Genomic DNA, 22,319 nt, shown 5'->3' with positions numbered 1-22,319 from the left:
CAAAGCAAAACAGTATCTGTACCAGATTATTCATCTTATTTCTTCCTGCAGACAAAAGCTGGAAATACCATCAGATCCTTTTGTTTTGCTTTTCATGCAGTTCCTTCAGTGTTAAAGATGTGGTGGACCAAAGTCTCTCATGAAGGAAAATAACCCCTTTTCTTTTTAAAGATATCAGAAATTATGAAATCATCATATCTCATGGAACTATATTTTAATGGGTGATTATCTTCCAACAAAAAGAATACAACTTTTTTTTTTGGCCTCATTTAGTTTGACCAGTTCTTGTTAAATCTGTTTCTAGAAACTTAAAAGCTATTGCATAACTACTGTTATTTTCATCAGGGTCAGTTTATAAAATGTGTCCAGGTTACATCACAAACTTCTTTTCGTCAAACCAGTAGATTCAGCCCTTCAAGTCCTCACTATAAAAAGTCTTTATTTGTTCTATCCAACCATAGTATGTACTTGTGCTCTCTCCAGATCTTTACTGTCAAAAGCAAATTCCAGTACCTTTCCACTAACACTATAATGAGGTGAATATTGCCTTGTTATTCTCATATTCTTACTTAAAAATGACTTTCCTGATTATATATATTGAATACAGTTGTCTTTGTTTGCCACTAGACACTTCTGCCGAGTTATCTTCTATAAGCCGGTCAAGCCCCTTTTGTAAGGGGGAGTAAATTGTAGCATATATTTGTAATTCCTTTAATCATAACTTCATACTTCAATGCATTAGAATTAGCTGTGGTTAATCAGGCCATTTTATCAGGCAGGACACATTGCTTTGTCTGATTACCCTGTCCTCAGTACTACTCAGCACTCTATCAATCTTTGTTCTACTGCAAATCTGATCAGTCAGGATGTCACGCTTATTTCCAAACTACTTATGAAAATGTTGAAGAGAGTTTGAGACTAGTAAATGCATTATAATTCCTCAGGAAAAAGAAGAAAGCTATCTTTTTTCAGTGGTTGGTTTTTTTTTTCATTGAGGACTTACTCTAGTATGGGTTAACAGATGGTTAACCTCATTATTACGTACTTCTTATTCAATTTTTGCACAAAAAGTCTTGTTATCTGTGAGCAAAAATCTATAGAGTTGTCACACAGAACAAAATCAGTTTCCTCTCACAAAACAAAACTGAACTGATCTTTCACATTTAATGCCTCCCAGAAGGTAGTTCAGGGTTTACCAAAGCTGCTCATCACCTTACAGAGAAACTCTGGCTAATGCTGATCCCAGAAAGTTCATTTCCGTGCAGCTGCATTGCATCACCAGTTTACTAAGCATTCACCTTCCTGGTGGAATTCACCTTCCTGGTGGAACACCCTGTAATTGTTTCGACATCCTTTACAGCCTTATTGCACACTTGCCACTGAAGGAGAGCTCCACTACCCTGGTTTAAACCAGGGTAAGATCAGTTCACTCATAGGAACTGTTTGCTTTGCTTTTGGCAGTACACTGGCATCACCCACATACCTAAAATAAAGAAATTAGAGTTCATATTCATTTTTCAAAAATGAGATTTTCATGAAGCTTTAAATAAATATATTTACAAAAGTAAAAAAAATATATGCACAATAAAGTCAGCCTCTATTAAGATCAGCACCCAGCAGCTTCTCTGTCCTTTTATTTATCAGCTCTGAACTTAAGCTGTTTACGCAACTCTACAGCTACGTATTCAGGTCTTATGCAAGACTTGTACGTACTTAGTTTTGCCTTCATGGAAAGAGTTTGAGACATTATTTTTACACCAGTTCTCCCCAAGTGTTTTCTTACACACATGCACACACACACATATATGAAATTTGGAAGGGTGGAACCTTCTCCCATCCAAACAGCTAATAGTACTAGTTAATGACTATCCTAAGGGTAGCTCATTATGCACCTTCAATCTTTTTTGGGAAAAACACTCCCATGTGTTGTGAAGTTTTCAGTGTACAATTGCTTTATATGCTGGAACTTGTATTTCATATAAACATGAATACATTAGCATATGTTACATTAAGCATACAAAGCGTAAATGGGAAGAATGCATGCAATGTGAAACTACATCTTGACTTAAAATAGGCATTGCTATTAACTACTTTGGGGGTGATGGTATATTTAGCATGTATAACTGCCAGCCTGTAATTTTGAGGAATACTAAGAGAGCCAAAAGTAGTAATATGTCAATAATGGATTTTCATTTAAACACACGATGTCCAACATTCCACTGGCACCAGAGAAACCAATCTCTTAGCACTCTGCTCTATCTCTCATTACTTTTGAAAACTTGCACTACATTCAATTTCTTCAAGGTCTCTGTGTTTCTCCAGTATCCCAAGACTTAAAATAGATGAACGTTAGTTGGACAGGAATCTTTCTACTCTGCCCTTTTAAAACAAATTGGTAAGAATTATCCCTGTTTAATCTTAGCATATATCATTTAATGACCATGTGTCACAAAGCACTTGTGTCATATTTGTTAATAGAACTTGTTATCTTTCTTCTTTGCCAGCACAGAACACGTGTTTTATTAGCATTCCTTTGGCAGCATTATTAGCAGTCATTTTGGTATCTGTATGAAGTAATGAGCTTAGATTTTTATTAAGATTTTACTTTTTCCACATATACATTTCCTTTGTGTTTACATAGATACATATACTTCTTATTGTCAGCTGTGCAAATCATTTTTTCTATACTCTGTAACTTATGATTTACCTTGAATTTCCTGTGTTCCCATGTGCTATGCATTGCTTTGTCACATCCAGCTGCTGCCTTCTTATCACTTCTGAAAGAGGTTAGGCTTTCAGCCAAAATTGTGAAACTAGGATAGCTCATATCATGCTACTGAGATTTCCTCTGCAACAGGAGCAGTTACTTGTACCCCTAAGACATCCAAGCCACCTGGCCCACCCTTACCCTCCCCAATGATTTGCAGTATGCAGTTGGAATGCTGAACCTCCAGAGCAATCAATCACACCCATTTTTTGTCAACAGCTTGTCTAAACTTACTGTACTCCTGTATTTGCAGATATGTAAGGAATAAAATTGTTTTCCTTTCCCCTCATATCTGTCCAATGTGATCTAACTCAATAGGTTTCAGGCATTACACCACATAGAGTCAAAATATCAACAGCACATGAGAGCTGCATGCAATAGCTCTTCAGAGAGACATCCAAATGCTTTACTAACATGTCGCTCCTCTACATTTATTATAATGAAGATTCAGCAAGGCTCGCCCCTACAAATTTGCCTTTCTTTAATTTGTGTTTTCTTGACCTGGGAGTCACGCTTGTCTTTGATGTTGGTAAGTTTTAACACAAATTCATTTTGCAATGACAATTTAAGTTAGCATGTAATAGGATGTACTTAGTACATAGTTACCTATCTCTATCTCCTGGAGCCTGTTTCTTTCCTTACGCGTTTCTGAAACACTTCCCTAAGATGTCGTGCAACTGTTTCTTTAAAGTCTTTCCATATGGAGCTGTTAATATAGTCTAATCTTTGTGATCAGCGCTTTTTGTAAGTAAGTGGCCACACTAGATTCCTGCCCAGGTTTTTATTTTGTACAACAGTAACATGTGGAATGACAGTTGGACTCCTTTGCATACCCGCTCCAAATTCTCTCATGTTTGGCTGCACAGCCAACTTTGAAGTCCTTTGGAAGACCCTGAGAAAAGGATTTATTTTGTTAGCAGCTCTGTGGTGTCCTGCATGTAGCATCACTGGGAGCACATCCCATGGGCAGCTGGCACAAAGCATGGATGACGGATGGCAAAAAATGCAGGTGGAGTGTCCATGTAACTCCCACCAGAGCCTGTTAAATACTGCTTACATCACCTACCAGATGCCCTGGAAAGGATGGCCCTCCATGCTATTGGTCACAACATACTGTATATAGGGCAAGTTACTCTGGCAGGCACTCATCTTCAGATTGCACAATGGGTCACAGGGCTTGAAGTCAACATGGGAATGGGAAAATGGCTTCTACACATGTGAAGGGATACAGGAGAGAGCTTCTGCAACAGCCAAGCTATTATCCTACCGGAAAGAGGACTGGGAATTTCAGCACTACAAGGTGGGCTGTAGTGAGTACATCATCAAATCCAATGCTTCCTCTTCCTCTTCAGCCTTCAGGTGAGACAGGAAATAAACCAAAGCTTAGCATCCTTTCCTCAGCTGGGGATGACTTTCTTAAAGATCTTATTTTGCCATATCTTGTGTTTTGTCCCAGGCTGTGCTGCACCCAAGGGCTGACAGCCAGAGGAGGAGGGAGCTGAATATTTTATGGCAGAATCTCTTGCTTGTTTCTGTCCCACTCGGTTCTTTAGGAGAGATTTAATTTCCTTGTTGTACTGCGTAAGATGTAGGCTGTGGTCTCACAGTGCACTGTCCTATCTTCTTCTGAAACATATAAAATTAGAAAAAAGTTAGAAATTTTATCATACCAAAGCTTGAGCCATTAACATGATGAGAGAAGCTATCTCCTGATGCCTCTTAAATACTGCCTACATTGTTCTGGGATGAGAAAGCTGTTGTGCTGGCTTTTACACTGAGGAAGCAAATGGGAACCAAAGGGGAAAGATTTGAAAAATGCCTGAATTAGTGACAGTATGTCACTTGTATTGAAGACCATCATCCAGCCTGGGATTCTCAAACTATTATCCTCATGGGAAAACATGTTTCTCTCTATTTACTCAGCAAACGGATGCTCTGATGATCAACAGTTTTATGCATGGACTAGGTTCTTGCAAATGTACTTTACCTCCTGGAGTGAACTGAAGTGATCACTGGCAATAAAAAGTTGACAATAACGTGTATTGTCTTCAAGAAGAGGAGACTCAAGGCATTCCCTCCCCCACCAATGCTTGCCGATTTTATTTAGATCCTCCACCTGTGCTGAGCCACTATTAGGATGCCAAGATACAATTAATGTAGCACAGCTGAAAATGTTTAGAAGCCAGTTATTTAACTGTAAATTGCTTTAGCTGTTCTAACCTCTTCTAGAGTTTAAAGGGAGACTGTGGTGACACTGGTAAGGATCAGAATATTGTATATCTTATAGAAAGAGAAGCTAGATTAAGAATTTTATGCAAATTTACTACCAGTATTTCTCTAGGATGCTAAGTGCTTTTCAATCTATTTATGCAATATTTGTGAGTTTGGGTTTTCTCTGAGTTTGGGGAAGTTAATATACATATGAAAACAAATGTCTATACCCCATATCCATCAAAAGAAGATAATACAGAGCTTTCCTAAAAGCTGGATAACTTTCCTAGTGGATGAAATCATTCCTTTTTCCAGTGATCTAAATTAATTGCCCAAATACTCTCAGTCCATTTCTTTTTATCCCTGGATGTCATCACATTTGAATTGCAGATAAGTTTGTATATGTATACTTATGTATACTTATAAAGACAAATTTATCTTATTAAATAATGGATATATGGGTCACCAAGAGCAGTAGTGTGGATGAGGCAGTTTCACAGCTCTGTCAGAGCATGACTACCATGATTGGTATTTGGCATTGCTGTACAGAGGTTCCTGTAAGGTCTTGATTTTTATTTTTTTTTTAATATGAATTTGAATATTTTATTTATTTATTTATTTAAGATTGGCCACCACGTATTAATAATCTTATCATGCCTGAAGCTTCATTCTGCTAAGAGCCATGGGAGTTGCCCCTTCCTGTATCCTGAGGGAGTAGAACATGGCTGTTTCTAGTTAAGATAATCATCAGGAGTTTAACAGGAGGACTTTCAGAGAAGCTGGATCTTCGCTTTCTTCTTTGTTCAGAAAGTTTTTCAGGGAAAACTGAGGGGAGCAAGAGGCGGTAGTGACATTGCTATGTCATGATACAAAAGAACAAATAGTAACGAGGCATAAAGAGAAGTGTGCTGCAGAGGAGCTGGAAAGGACGGAAAAGAGGATATAGGGTGTTAATGGGAGAATGACTGACAGGGTCAAAAGAAAACTAGCAGATCTAACAGATATTTATTTGCCTTTTTGTCATGGTTTTAATAACCTTTGAATAATTGATTCACTTCACATCTTTGAGCAGTAATACTAAAATTGACCTACCTCAGTCATTGGTTATAGTTTTAAATTGGGCTGATAGTCTTAGACACAATTAGACTACTCAGGAAAAAGGAAAAGGGAAAAAAAAAAATTGTTACAGGAAAAAGCCTAGAATGACAGCTACTTTGAGACAGAGCAATGCTGGCTCTGCATCTCACCAGGAGTTTACCAGCTGATTAATAGGCCTGTTATGAGCCTGGCTGTCTAAGAGTGTGATGCTTCCACCCCTTCAGCTGCACTGTCAGTCACCTGACTCCTGGAACTCTGCTTCAAAAGTGGTGAGTGCTTTACCTTTGAGTGGCTTAAGCACTCCTTCCTATCCTTCTCTTCCACGTTTACTTTAGTCATGTCTGAAGTGGTCATGAGCAGCTGTTGAACTTCCTTAGGTTGCAGTCTGGGTTACTACAAATATACAAACTTTATGTTCTGTTCTCAGTATTTCTGGTCATGAGCAGCTGCTGCGCAGCTTGTGCTTGACTAACATCAGAATTGTCTCTGAGATGGGGACAGTATCAGAGAGGCTGTCTTGTTTGTGGTCACAGGGACCTTAGGCTGAAGTATGGAAGTTTGTACTCAAGATACCTAGTGGTTTCACAATGGGTCATTGCATTTAGCATTCTCTGCTACAATGAGTATCACAAAGCCTATTCTTTATTATCAAATGAATTTATGAGAGGATTTTTCATTTACATGCTATAGAGCTTTTGCCCAAGGGTGTTTTGCAGCTTCACATTGCAACACTCTTGAGTCACGTGTTAAGAACAAAACCAGAGCTCCTTAGCACTGTGCCATTAAAGAGGATTACTCTGAGTGGGATTCACAGTACCCTACCTCTAGCCACCCAGAAGTTAGGTGTCAAATATGACTTGAGCACTGAAGCCTCTCCAGTCAAAAGAGAGAGAAGAATACCATGTAGGTGGGTCACTATCTGGAGATGTCTGCTTTATTTCCATTCAGAGAACAGAATACACAATTGGCTCAGATTAGAAGTCTGTCTTTAGATGACTACATTTAGGTGAGGTAGAGCCTATTCTCAGTGCCCTGTTAAAAGGCTGTATTTGCCTCCAAAGGATTTGCACTTCATAGTGAAAAAGGAGTTTGAACTTTGGAGTAATTTAAGAAATTTGATACTAGCATCATCTTTGAGTCAAAGGCATGTTTGGCTGCATCTGACATAAGCTTAAAGAACAGGTATCTCATATCAGGAAGGCCTGAGTCAGGAAAGAAGAGTTAGTCAACAAGCAACCCTTAGTCATGTTTCTATGGGATGCTGCAGGTTTTTCCCCTTCTCATTTCCTTTTGTCTTAAAAACCATAGGTGTAGTCTGACATACATAAACGTAAACCTGCTCTCAAGCAAAAGCCTCACCCATTTGCTACCACATATTGCAGAAACAAGACCTGGTCATAATAACCTACGCTGGGCACGATTGAGAAATTGTCATTAACATCGCAGTGCCCCCATCCAGATACAGCAGTTCTACTGTGCATTTCAGTCAGGAATACAGATAGGCTGTAGCAAAACAGAGAAATACTTTTTTTTAAAAAAGCATGCTTTTGTATGCATATTTGTTTTTCCCCAAACTGTCTCTGGCCATAATTCTTACAGTGAAAACTGTAAGGCAGAAGTTTAGTTATTTGCTTATTAGAGGTGTGTATATGCTTGTACTGCACAAAGCTTATGTCAGAGTAGGAGAGGCTTTTGACCACCGCTTTGGAAAGCTTCCATGGAACAGTTTATGACCATACTTTGTTTATGGCTGTAGTTTGTCTGGTTTCAATCAAGCAGTTCCCATCCCATTAAAAAGGAAAGGTGAGAAATGAAGTTCATAGCAAACCTTTCCCCTGAATGATGTGATTTAAAAAATAAAAAATATATATTAAAATTGGTTATTTAATAAAAATACGTAAACATGTGTCAAAAGTGCAAGGGTAAACTGTACCTAAGAAATCAATTCTTGCAACTGTGGAATATTGCAAAATATCTATATGGAATATCTTAACTTGTTCTCCTTGTAACACCAGATTTTCATCTAATTCCTTTGTGTGAGCATAGGAAGTGAATGCAATGAGACTGCTGGAAGTGACCAGGTTTGTCTCTAGTTTCTGTTAGCCAGGTTCTTTTACAACACTTATTACCACTGTCAGGAATGACTGTGATTTCATCCTTATGCCACCGTCTAATAGGAAGCATCATGCTTTGTCATCCTCTTAATCTCAAACCCTTTCATAAGCTCTAATTTTAATCATTTGGGAAGATTTTCAATACAAATGCATGTATGCCTAATGATGCTTGCATAATGGATTAGAAAATTTCATCACTGAACTTCCTCGAGGTGTGTTGAACAGATGTAGATCCTCACTACATAAGAGGTTGATAAAATGAAGAAGTTGAGTCCATTAAACTCCAATAGCTCTCCTAAAACATAAAATTGCTCAAGTTTTGTTTTTGTTTTTTTTTTTTTAATGTTTCAGTGCTTCTCAAGGTGAAATATTTAAATCTCGCTTACATTTTCATAGATGAATTTTGTATTAAGTGTGAAATGCAGAAATAAGAAAGGCATTTGAAATGAAAATGTGATACATTATGTTTTAGGGGTCACAGAAATGCTCCTTATCAAATCTCTCCCTTCTTTCCAAGTGGACTGCTAGAAGAAACAACCAACCAACCAATCCCTAAAATACTGCACACAGAAGAATCCCCGCACATACTACCTACAGAAATAATCATGCTTCAATACTTTTTAGTGGAAAAATATTCCTTCCAAAAATTCCTTGTATCTTCCTATGTAAATATTTTCTGATATGATCTTTCCTGTCTCCTCCAGTTTTTGTCCTGTGGACCGTGTTTTCCCACATTGTCCTTAAATGTATATCTTCTCATAATGCATTGTTCTCTCTTGTGCCTTCCAGAGCTGTGTACCTCTCCAGGTCTGCATTTCACCTCAGCTTCAATCCACAGGACCACAGACTGAATCTGTTCCTGGTTAGTTCCTCTCTGCCCTATCCCAGAGGGAATGAGGAACTTCTGTTGGGTAAAGGAGAGGTAAAGGATTGGAACTGTATAATATGGGAAATGTGTGAGGAACAAGGAAAAAAAAAAAAACAGTGCTTAATTTAAGTGGGTTGAGAAGGCAAATCACTCCAGAGGATCTGTCTCTAGATCTCCATCCTGTGCATTGTAGGTAGCTTGGTAACAGAAATCCACAGCTCACTGTTTGGTGATCATTTGTGTAAATCTTTAAAAAACAAGTTACTATGTGAAATATATTGGCAATCAAAAAAGTCCCCTAGCATTTTCCAATTCAAAGAGGTATATCTTGCTGTCTTTGGGCTCCTCTCCCACAATCTCACTAATGAAAGAGTTAGCGCATAGAATTTGTTAGGGACTTTGCATGAAGACAGTAGGCAGATGTGTCTCTTAGGATGTTACTGTAATCACTTTTAGACTATTACTGTAAGGTGTTCTCTCACGTGCCACTAGGTCATCATCAATCAGAGTATTGCTTTTAGTACATGTTTGCAGGCCCCCAGGTAGGAAAGCACTGGTCTTATCAGGTTCTGTTCAGTCACAAGAGCTGCAGATATATGTTTGTACCTTACAACAGACTTACTCTTAGGACAAGTAATGTGGGTGGGAAATTTTCCTCCTTCAGAAATCATGGAGGGGTGGAGCTCTGACTCAAGGTAATAAAACACCTGTTCAGCAACTTCTGACACTCTTCAAGACTGTAAATATGTTTCAGAAGACACTGGCAACTGTGGAACCTAATATTAGGGTGCCATTTGGAGCACCCATTTTCAGTGCAGCAGTGATCTCGATGGCATCAACATCTGCCTTATCTCAGGTAAGTGGAAAACAGAATGAACCTGGCAGGTGACTCTGAGAGTTTGATTCAGAATTGTCCCCAGAATATAGACAGCTCAAGTCTACCCAAATCTATTGGATATAAATCTTCAAGAAAATAAAATCATTCTTTCTTGTATATTTGCAGCTGTGTGGAGTCAATAGCTTTACACACAGCGCAGAAACAGTTGCCACTTTCCTGGCACATTCCTCCTTTCCACACCTTGCTGATGCAAACAATGAGGCAGCACAAATTGTCCATTCCACGTTGCAATTCAACACTGAGAAGCTGAAATAAGAGGGAAAAACTGATCTTTGCTCCCTTTTTCATCCTTTGTCCTCCTTCTCTCAACAGCATCCCAGCAGCAAATCAAGTCCATTGCAAAATGAAGAACAAAAATGGATGGTGCAGGACACAGAACAGAGCGATGCTGATGCTGAGGTACCAACCAGAACAAGCAAATGATGTGTGGGACAAAACCACACATGAGAAGGGCATTACCTTCTTTTTTTCCTTTCTTTATGTGAAGCATCTTTTTTCCTTTGTTGGTTTTCTTTTTCTTTTCTTTTTTCTTTCATCCTATTATTTTATCCATTTACATGATGTTTAAAAAGTTTTTATTCCTTAGAGAAATTTCCTAGGGGAAATGTACTTAGTTTGCTGTTGAAATGGGACTGAGTTTGGCTTCTTTTAATGCTGTCCATCTCTATTTATTTTAATGGAGTTTTAGATCAGAACGAATGGAGAATGTTGCCTGTGTTAGCAAGTTAGAATGTAGCTGTTGGTGATGAGTTTGGGCTCGCTTTGTTCACTATGAGTACTGCAACAAAAGGGGAACATCACTAGCAACCTTAAAAAGGTCAGTAACAAGAGCTGTATTCACACTGATTGTGGACCAGTTGTGTCAGTGATGATTTTCCTCTCTGTGTTTGATTAGCTTGTAGCTGGCGGTACTTTGTGCCAAGTTGTTTCAAAGTAAAACGGGATAATTCCAAACAAAATGCTAAATTATGTTCGATTATATCGTGAGGTATGATTCAATGCTCATAGGAAAACTGTATGTTTGATTCTTGTTCCTGTGATCAGAATTCCAGATCAACAGAAAACTATAAATATTGCTTTGTTTTTATTCAGGTGTATCACAAAAAGATTGAAGCCTCTCTTGCTAGGAGCATTTTGGCATTTCCCATAGGTGGAAATTAGAGTATAAAAATGGTGTCTATCATTGAGGTGTCAAATTTGACATAAATGACAGTGGCATAACCAGAACTGAATTGTTGAGAATTTGCTATGTATGTTTATATTTTGTTTATGTATATGTATGTATATATGTTTATATATTGAAGCTCAGAAAGGGAATGTTTTAAAGCAGAAAAAGGATCTGTTGAGAAGTGCAATGGCCCAATCGTGGTAGCATTTCCTTAATGGCTAACTGTATTTATATTGACGTTGTTTTTTGGTTTGAAAGGCTCCTGGCTAAAGGCATCCAAGGCTATTTGACCACTAATGTAATTATACAAGTGTATAAAGATTGTTAGAATCCAGCACGTTTTTGAATCTATGTAAAGCAATATTAAAAAGAAATTTTATGGCCACAAGCCCCTGCACATAGAGGGTACAGGGGATCATTTCTACTGCTTTAATTCATAGTCCTTGTCATAGTTTCTTCTTATCAAATCCATTAGAAGTTCTTTTTTGAACTCCACAAGTAGGATGTTCTCAAGTCACTCTCTATTTGCCTTCTGGCCCTTGAACATGTCTTCTCTACAATAAAGCTTGGCAGAAAACTTGCTTTAAATGCACAGGCTTGTGTGAGCTGGCCAATTTCTGCTTCTTAAGTATCTGGTTTCCTAGGCAGTTTTCAGCCATTCCCTTAATTTTTGTAACCCATAGTTTGCCATCTAAAAGAGGAAGATGACAGTAAGTAGAAGGCTGTTACAAAGGACAACAAACTTTCTTAATGCTAATGCTCAAATATTTGCTCAATTTGCTTTATTTTGAGGGGACTTTGTGTAACTGTGTTATAAATAGGACATATACTGGACTGGGTTTGGAAAATCATGCCCACAGGTTGCTGCGTGGAGCTTTGCTCTGTCACCTATCTAAACTGCGAAGCCAAAAATCCCCACTGCTAAATTCCCTGGAAAAAGTATCAACTTTGTAAACCCATCCCTTCAGCTTTTAAAATGGATGAGAGCAACTAGAGAGCAACTCTTCAGTTGTTTCTGAGAGTCCTGAGTTGTCAGTTTGCCTTCTAGCACATTAGTCATGAATACAGGAAAGATGAAACATGTTGAAGATCATAAATAAGCATGAGTAAGCCAGTCTGTAATAACAGCAAATCTAGCAAATTTATCACTATGATCTGTTAGTGAATTGTCTTTCTCATACTTCTACAAATGCAAAAATTAAATGACAAATTATCAGATAAAAAAAAAAAATTAGGTATTGGCTCATCATTTGTAAATGCATTGAAAATTTAAAGGATAATGCAGGCAAACATAATCTCAGCTCAAGTGTTAACAGTGAGCTGGGAGCATAAGTTATTCTTCCAGACATGAAATTCAAAATCTGAGAAGAATTAGGAGAATATCCATCACTTTTTTATTTATGTGATATTCATAAAGTGGTGTGCATCCCTTCATAGTTTGCTACAAAACTGCAAAGTAACATAACTTTATTACCAAGACCTTGTCCTTCCACTTGAAAACAAACCTTGCCTTTTCCATAGGTAGAAATAACAGTTTAAGATGTTTTGCTCTAGAAGTGCTCTGGAGCAGCATTTCTATCTGGCATTTGACCAACAGAAAAGTATCATGTGGAGTAATTTTTCATTAACTTTCATCTCTGTGGAAGACAAGTCTCCCTTTCATCTGTCTCAGATTTACTTAGTAATTAATAGCTTGATAGTAAGCAGTTCTCTTCAGTAATATCGGTGTCTCAAATTATTATGATGACGAAGATCACTGACTATTGCTCCTCCTTTAATGTCCTGAGGAGTGAAGATGTGTTCTAGAAATGCTGTTTTTTCTGTTCTTGCTTTTCTATGAAAGGCTTTGATTTGAGAGATATGGACCTGAGTGTTACACAGGTCCGGAGTTCGAATCCCCCCTGTGGCGCAAGTGGTAGAAGTGCCGCTCTGCTACACAGAGGCTCGAATCCCGGGGGCTGGACTCGATGATCTCTAAGGTCCCTTCCAACCCGCACGAAACTATGAAACTATGAAACTATGAAACTATGAAACATAGAACAGACAGGCTCTGAGAGCTGTGAAATCCTTTTCTTACTGATAGAAATGTGGAATATAAAGACTAATGCTTTAATTATTCCTTCACATTTAAAGTAATCATTGTTTTTTGGGCCAGGCTAGTACAGAAAGGGATTTTGTTTATCCAGTGAATAGACTGAAAGAGCAAGGCTTGGACCAAGAAAGCTCAGTCATCATCTTTTCCTCCACTTGACTCATCTGGCATGTCCTCTACCACCAGCATACTTGATTGTTCCTTCCAGATTCATGTCACTAGCTCTTTCATCTTTTTAATTCCTTGGATCCCTTTTTTCAATCTGCTTCTTGAGGTCTTTGTTCCAGTGACTGTATTTTGGGTATTCTCTGATGGACAAAACCTGTGCCTTGCTGTCTCATAGGGCTCAGATTTCTCAGCCAGTACAGCAGAATTTTCTGTGACAATAACCACCTGTCTACTGGTACACAGTATTTCCAAGCACAGCTCATTGGCTTTTCCATTATGCAGCACCAATTCAGAGCTCTCTTCCCAGAGAACGGTTCCATATGAAATGAGGTGTTTGAACACTTGCATAATCTTTGACACTATCTGATCTATGTAGTATCTCACTGTTCAAGGAAACGCCATGTAAGTTTTGTTGTTTTTTTTTTTTCTTCTTAATATAATCCTCCCATGTGCTGGCTCTCTTATCAGTCTATCTTCTTTTGCATTTGCAATATGAGGTCCCTGCAAGGCATTCTTCATGCATCCTCTATTCTGCTCCACTGCAGTGGCATTCAGGAATGAGTGTATAACTGGCACTTGATGTAGATATTCCTTTGCACAGCTAACAGTAGTTTTTTCTTACTCTACTCTTAACAAATCATAGTGGTGTACATGTACCTCTAACAGCATTTGAAAACACAGGATGCAGAATACTGATTGAAGTATTGGTGCCACAAGTTTTCAGAAAAGAAAGTATTTCCTTTGTGCCTTTATTTCTCCTGGAATATGTTTGCTGGGTTTGTTGTTGTTTGTTTGTTTTCTTTTTTAATTTGAAGGCTATTTTTGAGAAGGATATGGACCAGACAAACCCAGCTAGTCAATGGCTTTATTTAAAAACATAACAGGTTTAGGTAAGAGGACATGGGTTTTCTATGCTGATGACAAAGGAGTGGTCTGCCATAGTGGTGGAAGCAGCCATGTAGAGCTGGCACAACACAGATTCCAGTAATACTGAGATCTTAACTCCCTGGTTTGAAACAAACAGACTTAAGTGTTTTGTGCCGTACGTGACAAGTTAGGAATTTTCTATTTAGTTTTAGTATACTCCCATTCAGAAGCTAATTAAGCTCCAATGCATTTTCTACTTTTTGTAGCCTATTACAGAAAATGTGTTTATTTGGAGCTTCATGGCCCTCTTGTTGCTGTGAGTGTGCTGATTCTGAACCTCAGCAAAATGTATTAGAATTTTGATGTCAGTTTACTGAAAACCTTCTGAAATCATGATTCCTGGTTAGAAGTGTGAGCTGAAGGGCAAAGCCTTATAGTTATTTTAGGCACTGGTTAGCATTTATATGTCATCAAGTTATCAAGATTTTTTTGTTAAAAAATGTCATTCTTGCCATTTCATGAGATAACTTTGTAGCTTGACAATAGCTGTATTTTTGTGTGTGTGTGTGTGTGTGTTTTTAATGACCCTCATATCCTTTATAGAGATGGAAACGATTTGGAAGATTAAGCTGAATTTTGTCATGAGGAATTCTTCATGGTCTAATGCTTTACCCACTTCAGCTGACGTACTGTCTTGTCTCACTGATTTCTCATACCTTGACCTTAGCAGTCTTTGACTTCAATCACAGTAGCAGCAGTCAATGAGTTTTCTCTAATTTCACTTTATACTTTCTCCCTGATGTTTTAATGAAGGTTTATCAGAAAACAGATAACAATTATTTCATTATCTTCTATCAGCACTCCTCCATTTTCACTTTAGATAATCTTTTCAGACTCCTGGTCATTAGCTTTCACAACAGCTTCTTGCTTTTGCTTCCTGTTGTTATTGTTTTTTTTGAAGTGACTTTACTAAGAATTACTCATCTGTTTGCCTTCCCCAGCGATCTAAACTCCTTGAACTCTTTCTGAGGATATTTTACCCTCTGTCTCCACTTTCCTATCGATCATTTTCTTCTACACTTTCTGTGTGGATGCTTAAATGACTGCAGACCAGGGGCTGGTGAATAAAGTGTACTTTGTTACCTACTGTATTATTGCTGTAACAACAATTGTAAGAAATGGCCTCCACAGAATCTGGATTCTTTCATTGTTTGATTGTCAGTACAATACATGTATACCAGATTTTAAAGCACATCTCCCTTGTTTTTTTTCTTTTCAGCAGGAAGAAATATCACCTTATTCCCTGCTCACTGTAAGAGTCATAAAGATGACAAATGCTCATCAGGCAGACTTATGTAAGTATAAGATTTTTCTTACCAATATTATACAGTTCTAAAGTCACTGGATTCCCACTAGTAGTAGCCATTTTTACAAATGCGAAACACAGAACTCATACTAGCTAAGAATACATGATCAAATCCAAATTGTTCTATAGAGTATATGTTTCCAGATTAAGAAGTGTTTTGGTTTGTTTTAGTTTGTTGTTGTTTGTTTATTTTTTCCCAATGAATAAATAAATTCAGCAAGAGGTCAATAATGCCAGTTTGGGTATGAGTAGAACTAATACATAGGTTGCCCCAAAAGTAATGCCTCCTATTTATTTCCTTGGAAACTGCAATAGATTTAAAGGGCACAATAACACTATCTGATAGAGCAGGTTCTCAGCTACCATGCACTATTTTTTGACATAGTGACTACTATTAGATGAATGCCACCAAAGATGAGCAACAGCCTGTGTGTTGCATTCGTAAAAATCTGCAAAAGCTGGGGCGACAGCTGTGCATGCCCATCTAGAACGCGGTTTGTCTTTCACATCCTGCCACCACTGCTGAAATGCACCACCCACTGTCTCACTGTGCTCACATCCACTGTTTGGTTTCCACAAATGTTCAGCAAGTGTCAATGAACATCAGTGAGTTTATTTCCACATGGAGGGATTCAGTGACACACCTTTGCTTCATACACACTTCCGTGTCAGACACCATTTTGTCATACTGCCCCTCTGCTGTCGTCTGTTCACTGCAACAGAGTACTGACAGGAAGGTTCAACCTCTACTGCTGTACCACCAACAGCTACCTCTGAAGTCCTGAGACAATATAATAAAATAGGAGGCATTACTTTCAGAGCAGCCCTCATACAATACTTTTCTGGTGTGTTGACAGTTGCGGGGATGTGAGAACTTAGCACCTGTTTCAATACACAGGTGTTTATATTGCATATCTATAAGAAATATGTAAAATACAGGGCTGAAATCCTTACTCTGTCACCCTTAACTCCTTGTTGGTATTCCTTACAGTATGTATCAAAAGTTCAGTGAAACTGTATAATGTGCATGGCCTGAGCATCACAACATCAGCTGTATCATTATGGATGTTTCTGACTCTGGTCATACACTGAAAGTTGTATAACAGGGGACTGTAGTATGTAGTACGTTTGTTACAGCTCATGTTCAAAGTGTTCTGAAAAGGTGTGCTATTTGGCTGGCACCCACCCTTAGCGGGTGCTACATTTCCACAGTATTTTTTCTCTGCCATTTTCTTCTGCCATTCCTGTGTGTGCCTCATGAACATGACAGGTTGCTAGTAAGTGCAGCTTTGTGTATCAGTTTATCATACTTCTCTCTTATCGAGCTGTGCCTTTTCTTTGTTTTTGGGAAGACTGTGCTGAGGTTCATTGATACCCCAGCCTCCCCACTGCCCGGTGTCTTACATAATATATTACCTCACTGTCTTCCTGCTTTTTAATAATAATAATAATTTTTATTATTATTATTTACAATCTGGGTATCTGTGAGTATAAAATGTAATTTACAATTTCTGTTTGCACAGAGCAAGGTCTATTCTTTATCTGTGGTACTCCAAAATACAGTAGTTTCAGTGCATTTGCCAAAGCCTTCAGAGGAGATGGCTGTATTACTGCATGTCAAGGACTCCCAGATTATCCTAATTTCCTGAATTTAGAAACTCTATATCTACAATAGTCACAATCTTCTGAAAGAGATGAGGTGCCCATGCTGCACCAGGTGTCTTTGCTCCACATTACTTTGGCCTGGAAACCCTACCAGCCTTTGCTTCAGAAGACTCCACTGGATCAGACTGCTCAGTACAGACTATGCAGGCAGAATCCTGGTGTTAATCCAGGTCTAAGGGCCCTCCTACCTAACAAGCAGGTCATAGACAGATTTTCAGGAAGGCTAAGGACTTGGCATGGTACCTTCTTGTTTTTCTCCAAGTGCTATATGACTTCTATTGGATAGTTCAGAGATGGCAACACTTTAATCCCAAATATTCCCACTTGTTTTTAACTTCATCTTCAATGGAATGATATTCTACAAAGACTTATCGCTTCCTCTGTATGTTTCACTCACTTTGGAGTTTTAAGAACACAGATGTCACCACTGACAATTACCTATCCTAATGGAGAGAAGTATGGGTTCATATGGTCTGTAATACTGGATTGCAGAAAAATCAGAGGACATGATTTTTCTCTCATTGCAAGTGCAGTCATGCCAGGCCACTAGAGTTTTTATAATTTTCTTTGACTTGCTGTATCTTTGCTTCAGGGAATGCTACTTCTCATGTACTTCCATTGATGTTCCTTACTATTGCGTATACCCAGCTTGATCCTAGGTGTTTTTTAAATGTGCATCTTGAGACCTGTGGGATGTGTGGGAGGGAGTCTTGTCTTATCTTGAGATCTGGTGCTACGCCTTTGCCTGTAGACAGTACATGCTCGTGGTTCGGGGCAACCATTGTATCTGTTTAAACACAGAGACAACACTAAAGCAAAAAGAAAGCACCCCACTCCTACTCAATGGACCAGTTAACCCTTTTTATATGCCTGGTATCACTCCACCACTTTTGTGGGTTCCTCCACATTTAGGTAATGTTCAGCTCTGACGTTCGCTTCATACTTAACACAACAGGTTTCTGACTTGTCTTGTCATGCAGATGTTCTCGACAGACTAGAGTTAATTAGTTTTCACTCTGTACTGAGTTGACCCTTATGTCAATTCATATAATGGGTTTGATTCAAACGCAGATTTCAGGCACTCCCTGATCTCACTGTGGGCATTAGAGGGGTGCTAAGAAAAGAAAACTAACACTCATCCTGCTACCCTGCAGGTGCTGACTGTCATTACCAGGTTCTAATACATCTATGCAGTTACTCTGGGGAGGTGGTAGGATGTTCAGGAAAAAGTCCTGATGAAGCTTATGGGATCTTACAGTCCAGTACCTGCTTCACATTATTTCCTCAGCCCAAAAGATGCAGAACATCTTGAGTAAAAGAATGACTTTACTTTTTTGGTTATTTGTGCTTTTACTTGCTGCTTCTCAGATGGAGGTGCACAGGGCAGGGTAGAAACTTCCGGGAGGGTGAAGGTACATGCACCAGATGCTTTCATAAATCTCAGTGACTTACAGGAGAAATATCTGACCAAGACGAGGTGGTGAAGGAAACAGTGCATTAGCTCTTTTTCTCACTTCTAACACACCCTCCAATGATTGTATTTGCCAGAAGGATGAAGAGAGAAGGACCATAGTAGCTCAGGTTCTCTATCTTCTAATTTCTTTCCTTAAACAAATCAGTTACTAAATGGTTGTGCAGAGCTGCACTATTGTTAGCATTTACTCATTTTACATTAGTCCCTGCAGCACACAGCTGGAGCTACCCCACTCCTGTGGTCAAACAAGGCATCAGTAAGAGAGGAGAAGAGCTGTTTTGTTGTAAGTGAAAGATGACTTTCCCCAGGTTTCTGGGCAATACTAATGACATTATTTAGTATGTGAAAAGGTGAAAACCTTTTGGACTCCACTGGATCTTCCTGAAGAGGGAAGTCTCTATGCTGGATGGTTCTTTGGTTATACAGTACACTAAGAACTGCTGAAGAACATGTGTGGGCAAGCTAATGCAGAAAAGGTGAAGAGAGCAGATGGGAAGTCTGGCCTAATATAATCAGCCTCATCAATACTGGCTAGCTGCAAAGCTGAATTTGAACTGTGTCATCTAATAAGAAGTTACTTGATGTGAGTTTCATATTGACTTCGTAATATTGTTTAATGTTGGTGAAGGAAGATGACCCTGGAGATGTCATCTGGAGACTGAGAAATAGGAGCAGCTCTCCTCCTCTTAGGTGAAGTGAGGTAAACTGGGATTCAAGGGAAACCTGTCTGTGCAGGTAGAGAGGAATTCACTAGGAGAAAATTATATGTGTATGTATGTATAACTCTCTCTATATATTGGGCATTATGAAGTGAAGTAACAGGACAGATGGAATTTCATAGTTTTTGCTCATTGTTCTTAAAAGACTGTTTTTTCTCATATGTTTTGTTTTTCAGTGCTGTCATCTTTTTTTTCTGATAGACATGATTGATTGTAGCATGTGAATGTTAATTTTAGAAACATGTTATAGGACTGTTCCCTCATGGTGCAGCAAACAGTTGTTAGTGGTTCTGGATATCTGGGTTCAGTTCTGAATGTTTGTCCCATTTTTAGCATGAGGATAGAGATGAGAAACAGACCAGCAGTGCACAAAGCCAACTATACAAGAAGCTGAAAATGAGAGGAGGATATAAATGACACCTACTAGTGACACAGAAGGCTGTGAGTTCAGATGTCTCAGCATCTCCATGGAGTGACATTATATTATGAGGGAATGAGGTTGCCACATGTGCTGTGATGTAATGGCATGAAATTGCTAATGATGCCCAGCAGTACAAAGTTGCATTAAAACTAGAGCATGAAGAAAAGGCAAATATAATTTCTCTGTTAGCTCTCAGGAAGTAATGAATGAGCTGGAGGACTTTTTGCTAGCTCTTCCTTGTTTTTTGTTGTTTTCTTTCCAGGGATAAGAGAGACTGAAGAAGCTGGTTAATCATTTCAAGTCCTCCTATGTAAATAGGGTATCACAGTTTTCATCATACATCCCTGTTATTTTTATCGTTCTCCCTATTTGCATATCAAGTTGAATTCACATGAATTAACACCACTTCTACAGGAATATATAACATCAGTGTCACAGCATGAAGGATAGCTGATGCTGTCTTTACAAATCAAGGAGAATGTAGGAAATAGCAGGAATTTGATGGGAAACAACACATCTTCCCATTGGCAGAGAATGTAGACAAACTGTGGCATAAACATATGTGGCATGGTTTCTTTCTCCACCGGAAAAGGATATGCTTTGTCCTAATGGCCCCGCCTCACCTCATCTTCAAGGTCAAAATCTGTTACTAACAATTATACATAATTTGTCTGTGATAAGCTACCCTTACCATCACACCCAGAAGCAGAATGGCTGAAGGAGGAAGGTACCTCCAGACATCATCTAGTCAAACCCTCTGCTTAAGGCAGGATCAGCTGAAGCAGGCTTCCCAGAGCAATTTTCAGCTGGCTTTGGATATCTCAAAGATGGAGACTCCAGAATCTCTCTGGCCAACCTGTTTTGGTGTTTGACTACTCTCACAGTTGTTGGGTTGTTGGTTTTTTTTAGTTTTGTTTTCTTAGACCCACCTTTTTGCTATGTTTAAATGGGTTTTCCTGTATTTGATTTGTTCCTTCTGCCTCTTACCTTTCACTGTGCACTGGTGAGGAGAGTCTGACTCTCTTCTTGTTCCCATTGGGTATTTAGATGAATTGGTAAGATTCTGTGGAGTCTTTTCTGTTACAAGCTGAAGAGTCCTAGCTGTTTCAGTGCCTCCAAATATATCAGATGGCCCAAGCCCCTGATGCTCTTTGTGACTTTTTGATGTGCTCGCTCCAGTGTGTTCATCTCTCTCTTGTCCTAGAAATGGTCTCAGCACTCCTTATCAGTGCAGAGTTGACAGGAAGTCAACCTTCCACTACCTGGTGATAACGCTCCTTCTAAAGCATCCCAGGGGGCTGTAGGGCATTGTCTGCCATACTGCTGGCTTATGTTCCACCTGGTGTCTACCAGAACCCCTAGCTTCTTCTCTGCAGAGAGTTCCCCTGGTCATTTGGCCCTAAGCTTTTTTTCGGTGCATGACATTATTCCCATTCATATGAAGGACACAGCATTTCCCTTATTTAACATCATGAGGTTCCAGCTGGTCTGATCTGTCAGCCACTCCTCCCAGTTTTGTATCATCTGCAGAATCCATTCCGTAACCCACATTGTTAATGAAGTTGGTAAACAATATTGGCCTCAGTGTCAGCCCCTGGGGTGCACCTCCAGTGACTGGCTTCCAGCCAGACTGTGCTGCTTATTACAATTCTTTGAGCCTTGCAGCTGAGCCTGTTTTTAATCAATTTTATTGCCTTGTGCTTCCATAGTTTGATGAAGAACTGTCAATAGTTTATTTAAAGTAAATATTTATGAACACAGTGCCGTATGGAGAAATAATTTCAGCGTTTAAACTCAAGTAAATGTTTTATCAACAGAAACACTCCAACAAATCTGTAGATGAAACAGTAACAAAAGAGATTCTAAATGTGGTGGCAGATCATTCATGCTCAGCACAGACTTCTAGCATTGTCAGCTTTTTTCAATTTTATTGTGTCTTAAATATGCCCTGTATGGTTGAAAGGATAGAGCATCTCTGTTCTCATTTAGAAGAAGAGATGGAAAGAACTGGCCTTTGCAGTCACAGCAAAAATACTGAAAAGTTCTTCCTGTATCCTATAGTAACCAGATATCAAAAAGGTGAAAGTTTATGACTCAGATCAGTGTAGCGTTTTTGAAGTACATCGCATCGCATCTGCTTTGGTGATTTTGGGGGAAGATGGACTCGTGTTTTTGGAATGCTTGGCATCAGGAGTGATAAGTGCATTAATGAGAGGAGGGAAAATCTAGATGGCCTGAAGTCATGTGGAGATCTAGGCTTCCTATTGAGAAACCGTAGATCAGAGCTGGTGATACCACATATCAGGCTAAGTACATCATAGCTTGGCAGGCCATCAGATATTGCAGTGAGGGGAGTTATTTCAGTATATCAGACAGATTGGTAATTACAGCCCTCCTGTACAGTGTAAATAGAATCCTACATC

General features: G+C 38.9%; 1 protein-coding gene across 1 annotated transcript in view; it reads left to right on the top strand.

Annotated features, from left to right (window-relative positions):
* Positions 1-3,693: 3,693 nt before the first annotated feature.
* Positions 3,694-22,319, top strand: part of LOC107314852 (cytosolic phospholipase A2 epsilon-like) — a 37,417-nt gene continuing 18,791 nt past the window's right edge. The window contains exons 1-5 of the mRNA XM_015864581.2: positions 3,694-4,067; positions 8,980-9,112; positions 9,813-9,914; positions 10,269-10,355; positions 15,531-15,606. Coding sequence (XP_015720067.1) covers positions 3,970-4,067; positions 8,980-9,112; positions 9,813-9,914; positions 10,269-10,355; positions 15,531-15,606 — 496 coding nt within the window. The 5' untranslated portion in view covers positions 3,694-3,969. The remainder of the gene's footprint in view (positions 4,068-8,979; positions 9,113-9,812; positions 9,915-10,268; positions 10,356-15,530; positions 15,607-22,319) is intronic.

This window comes from Coturnix japonica, chromosome 5, assembly GCF_001577835.2.
Source record: "Coturnix japonica isolate 7356 chromosome 5, Coturnix japonica 2.1, whole genome shotgun sequence".
NCBI lineage: Eukaryota > Metazoa > Chordata > Aves > Galliformes > Phasianidae > Coturnix > Coturnix japonica.
This window is presented reverse-complemented; position numbering and strand designations above follow the sequence as displayed.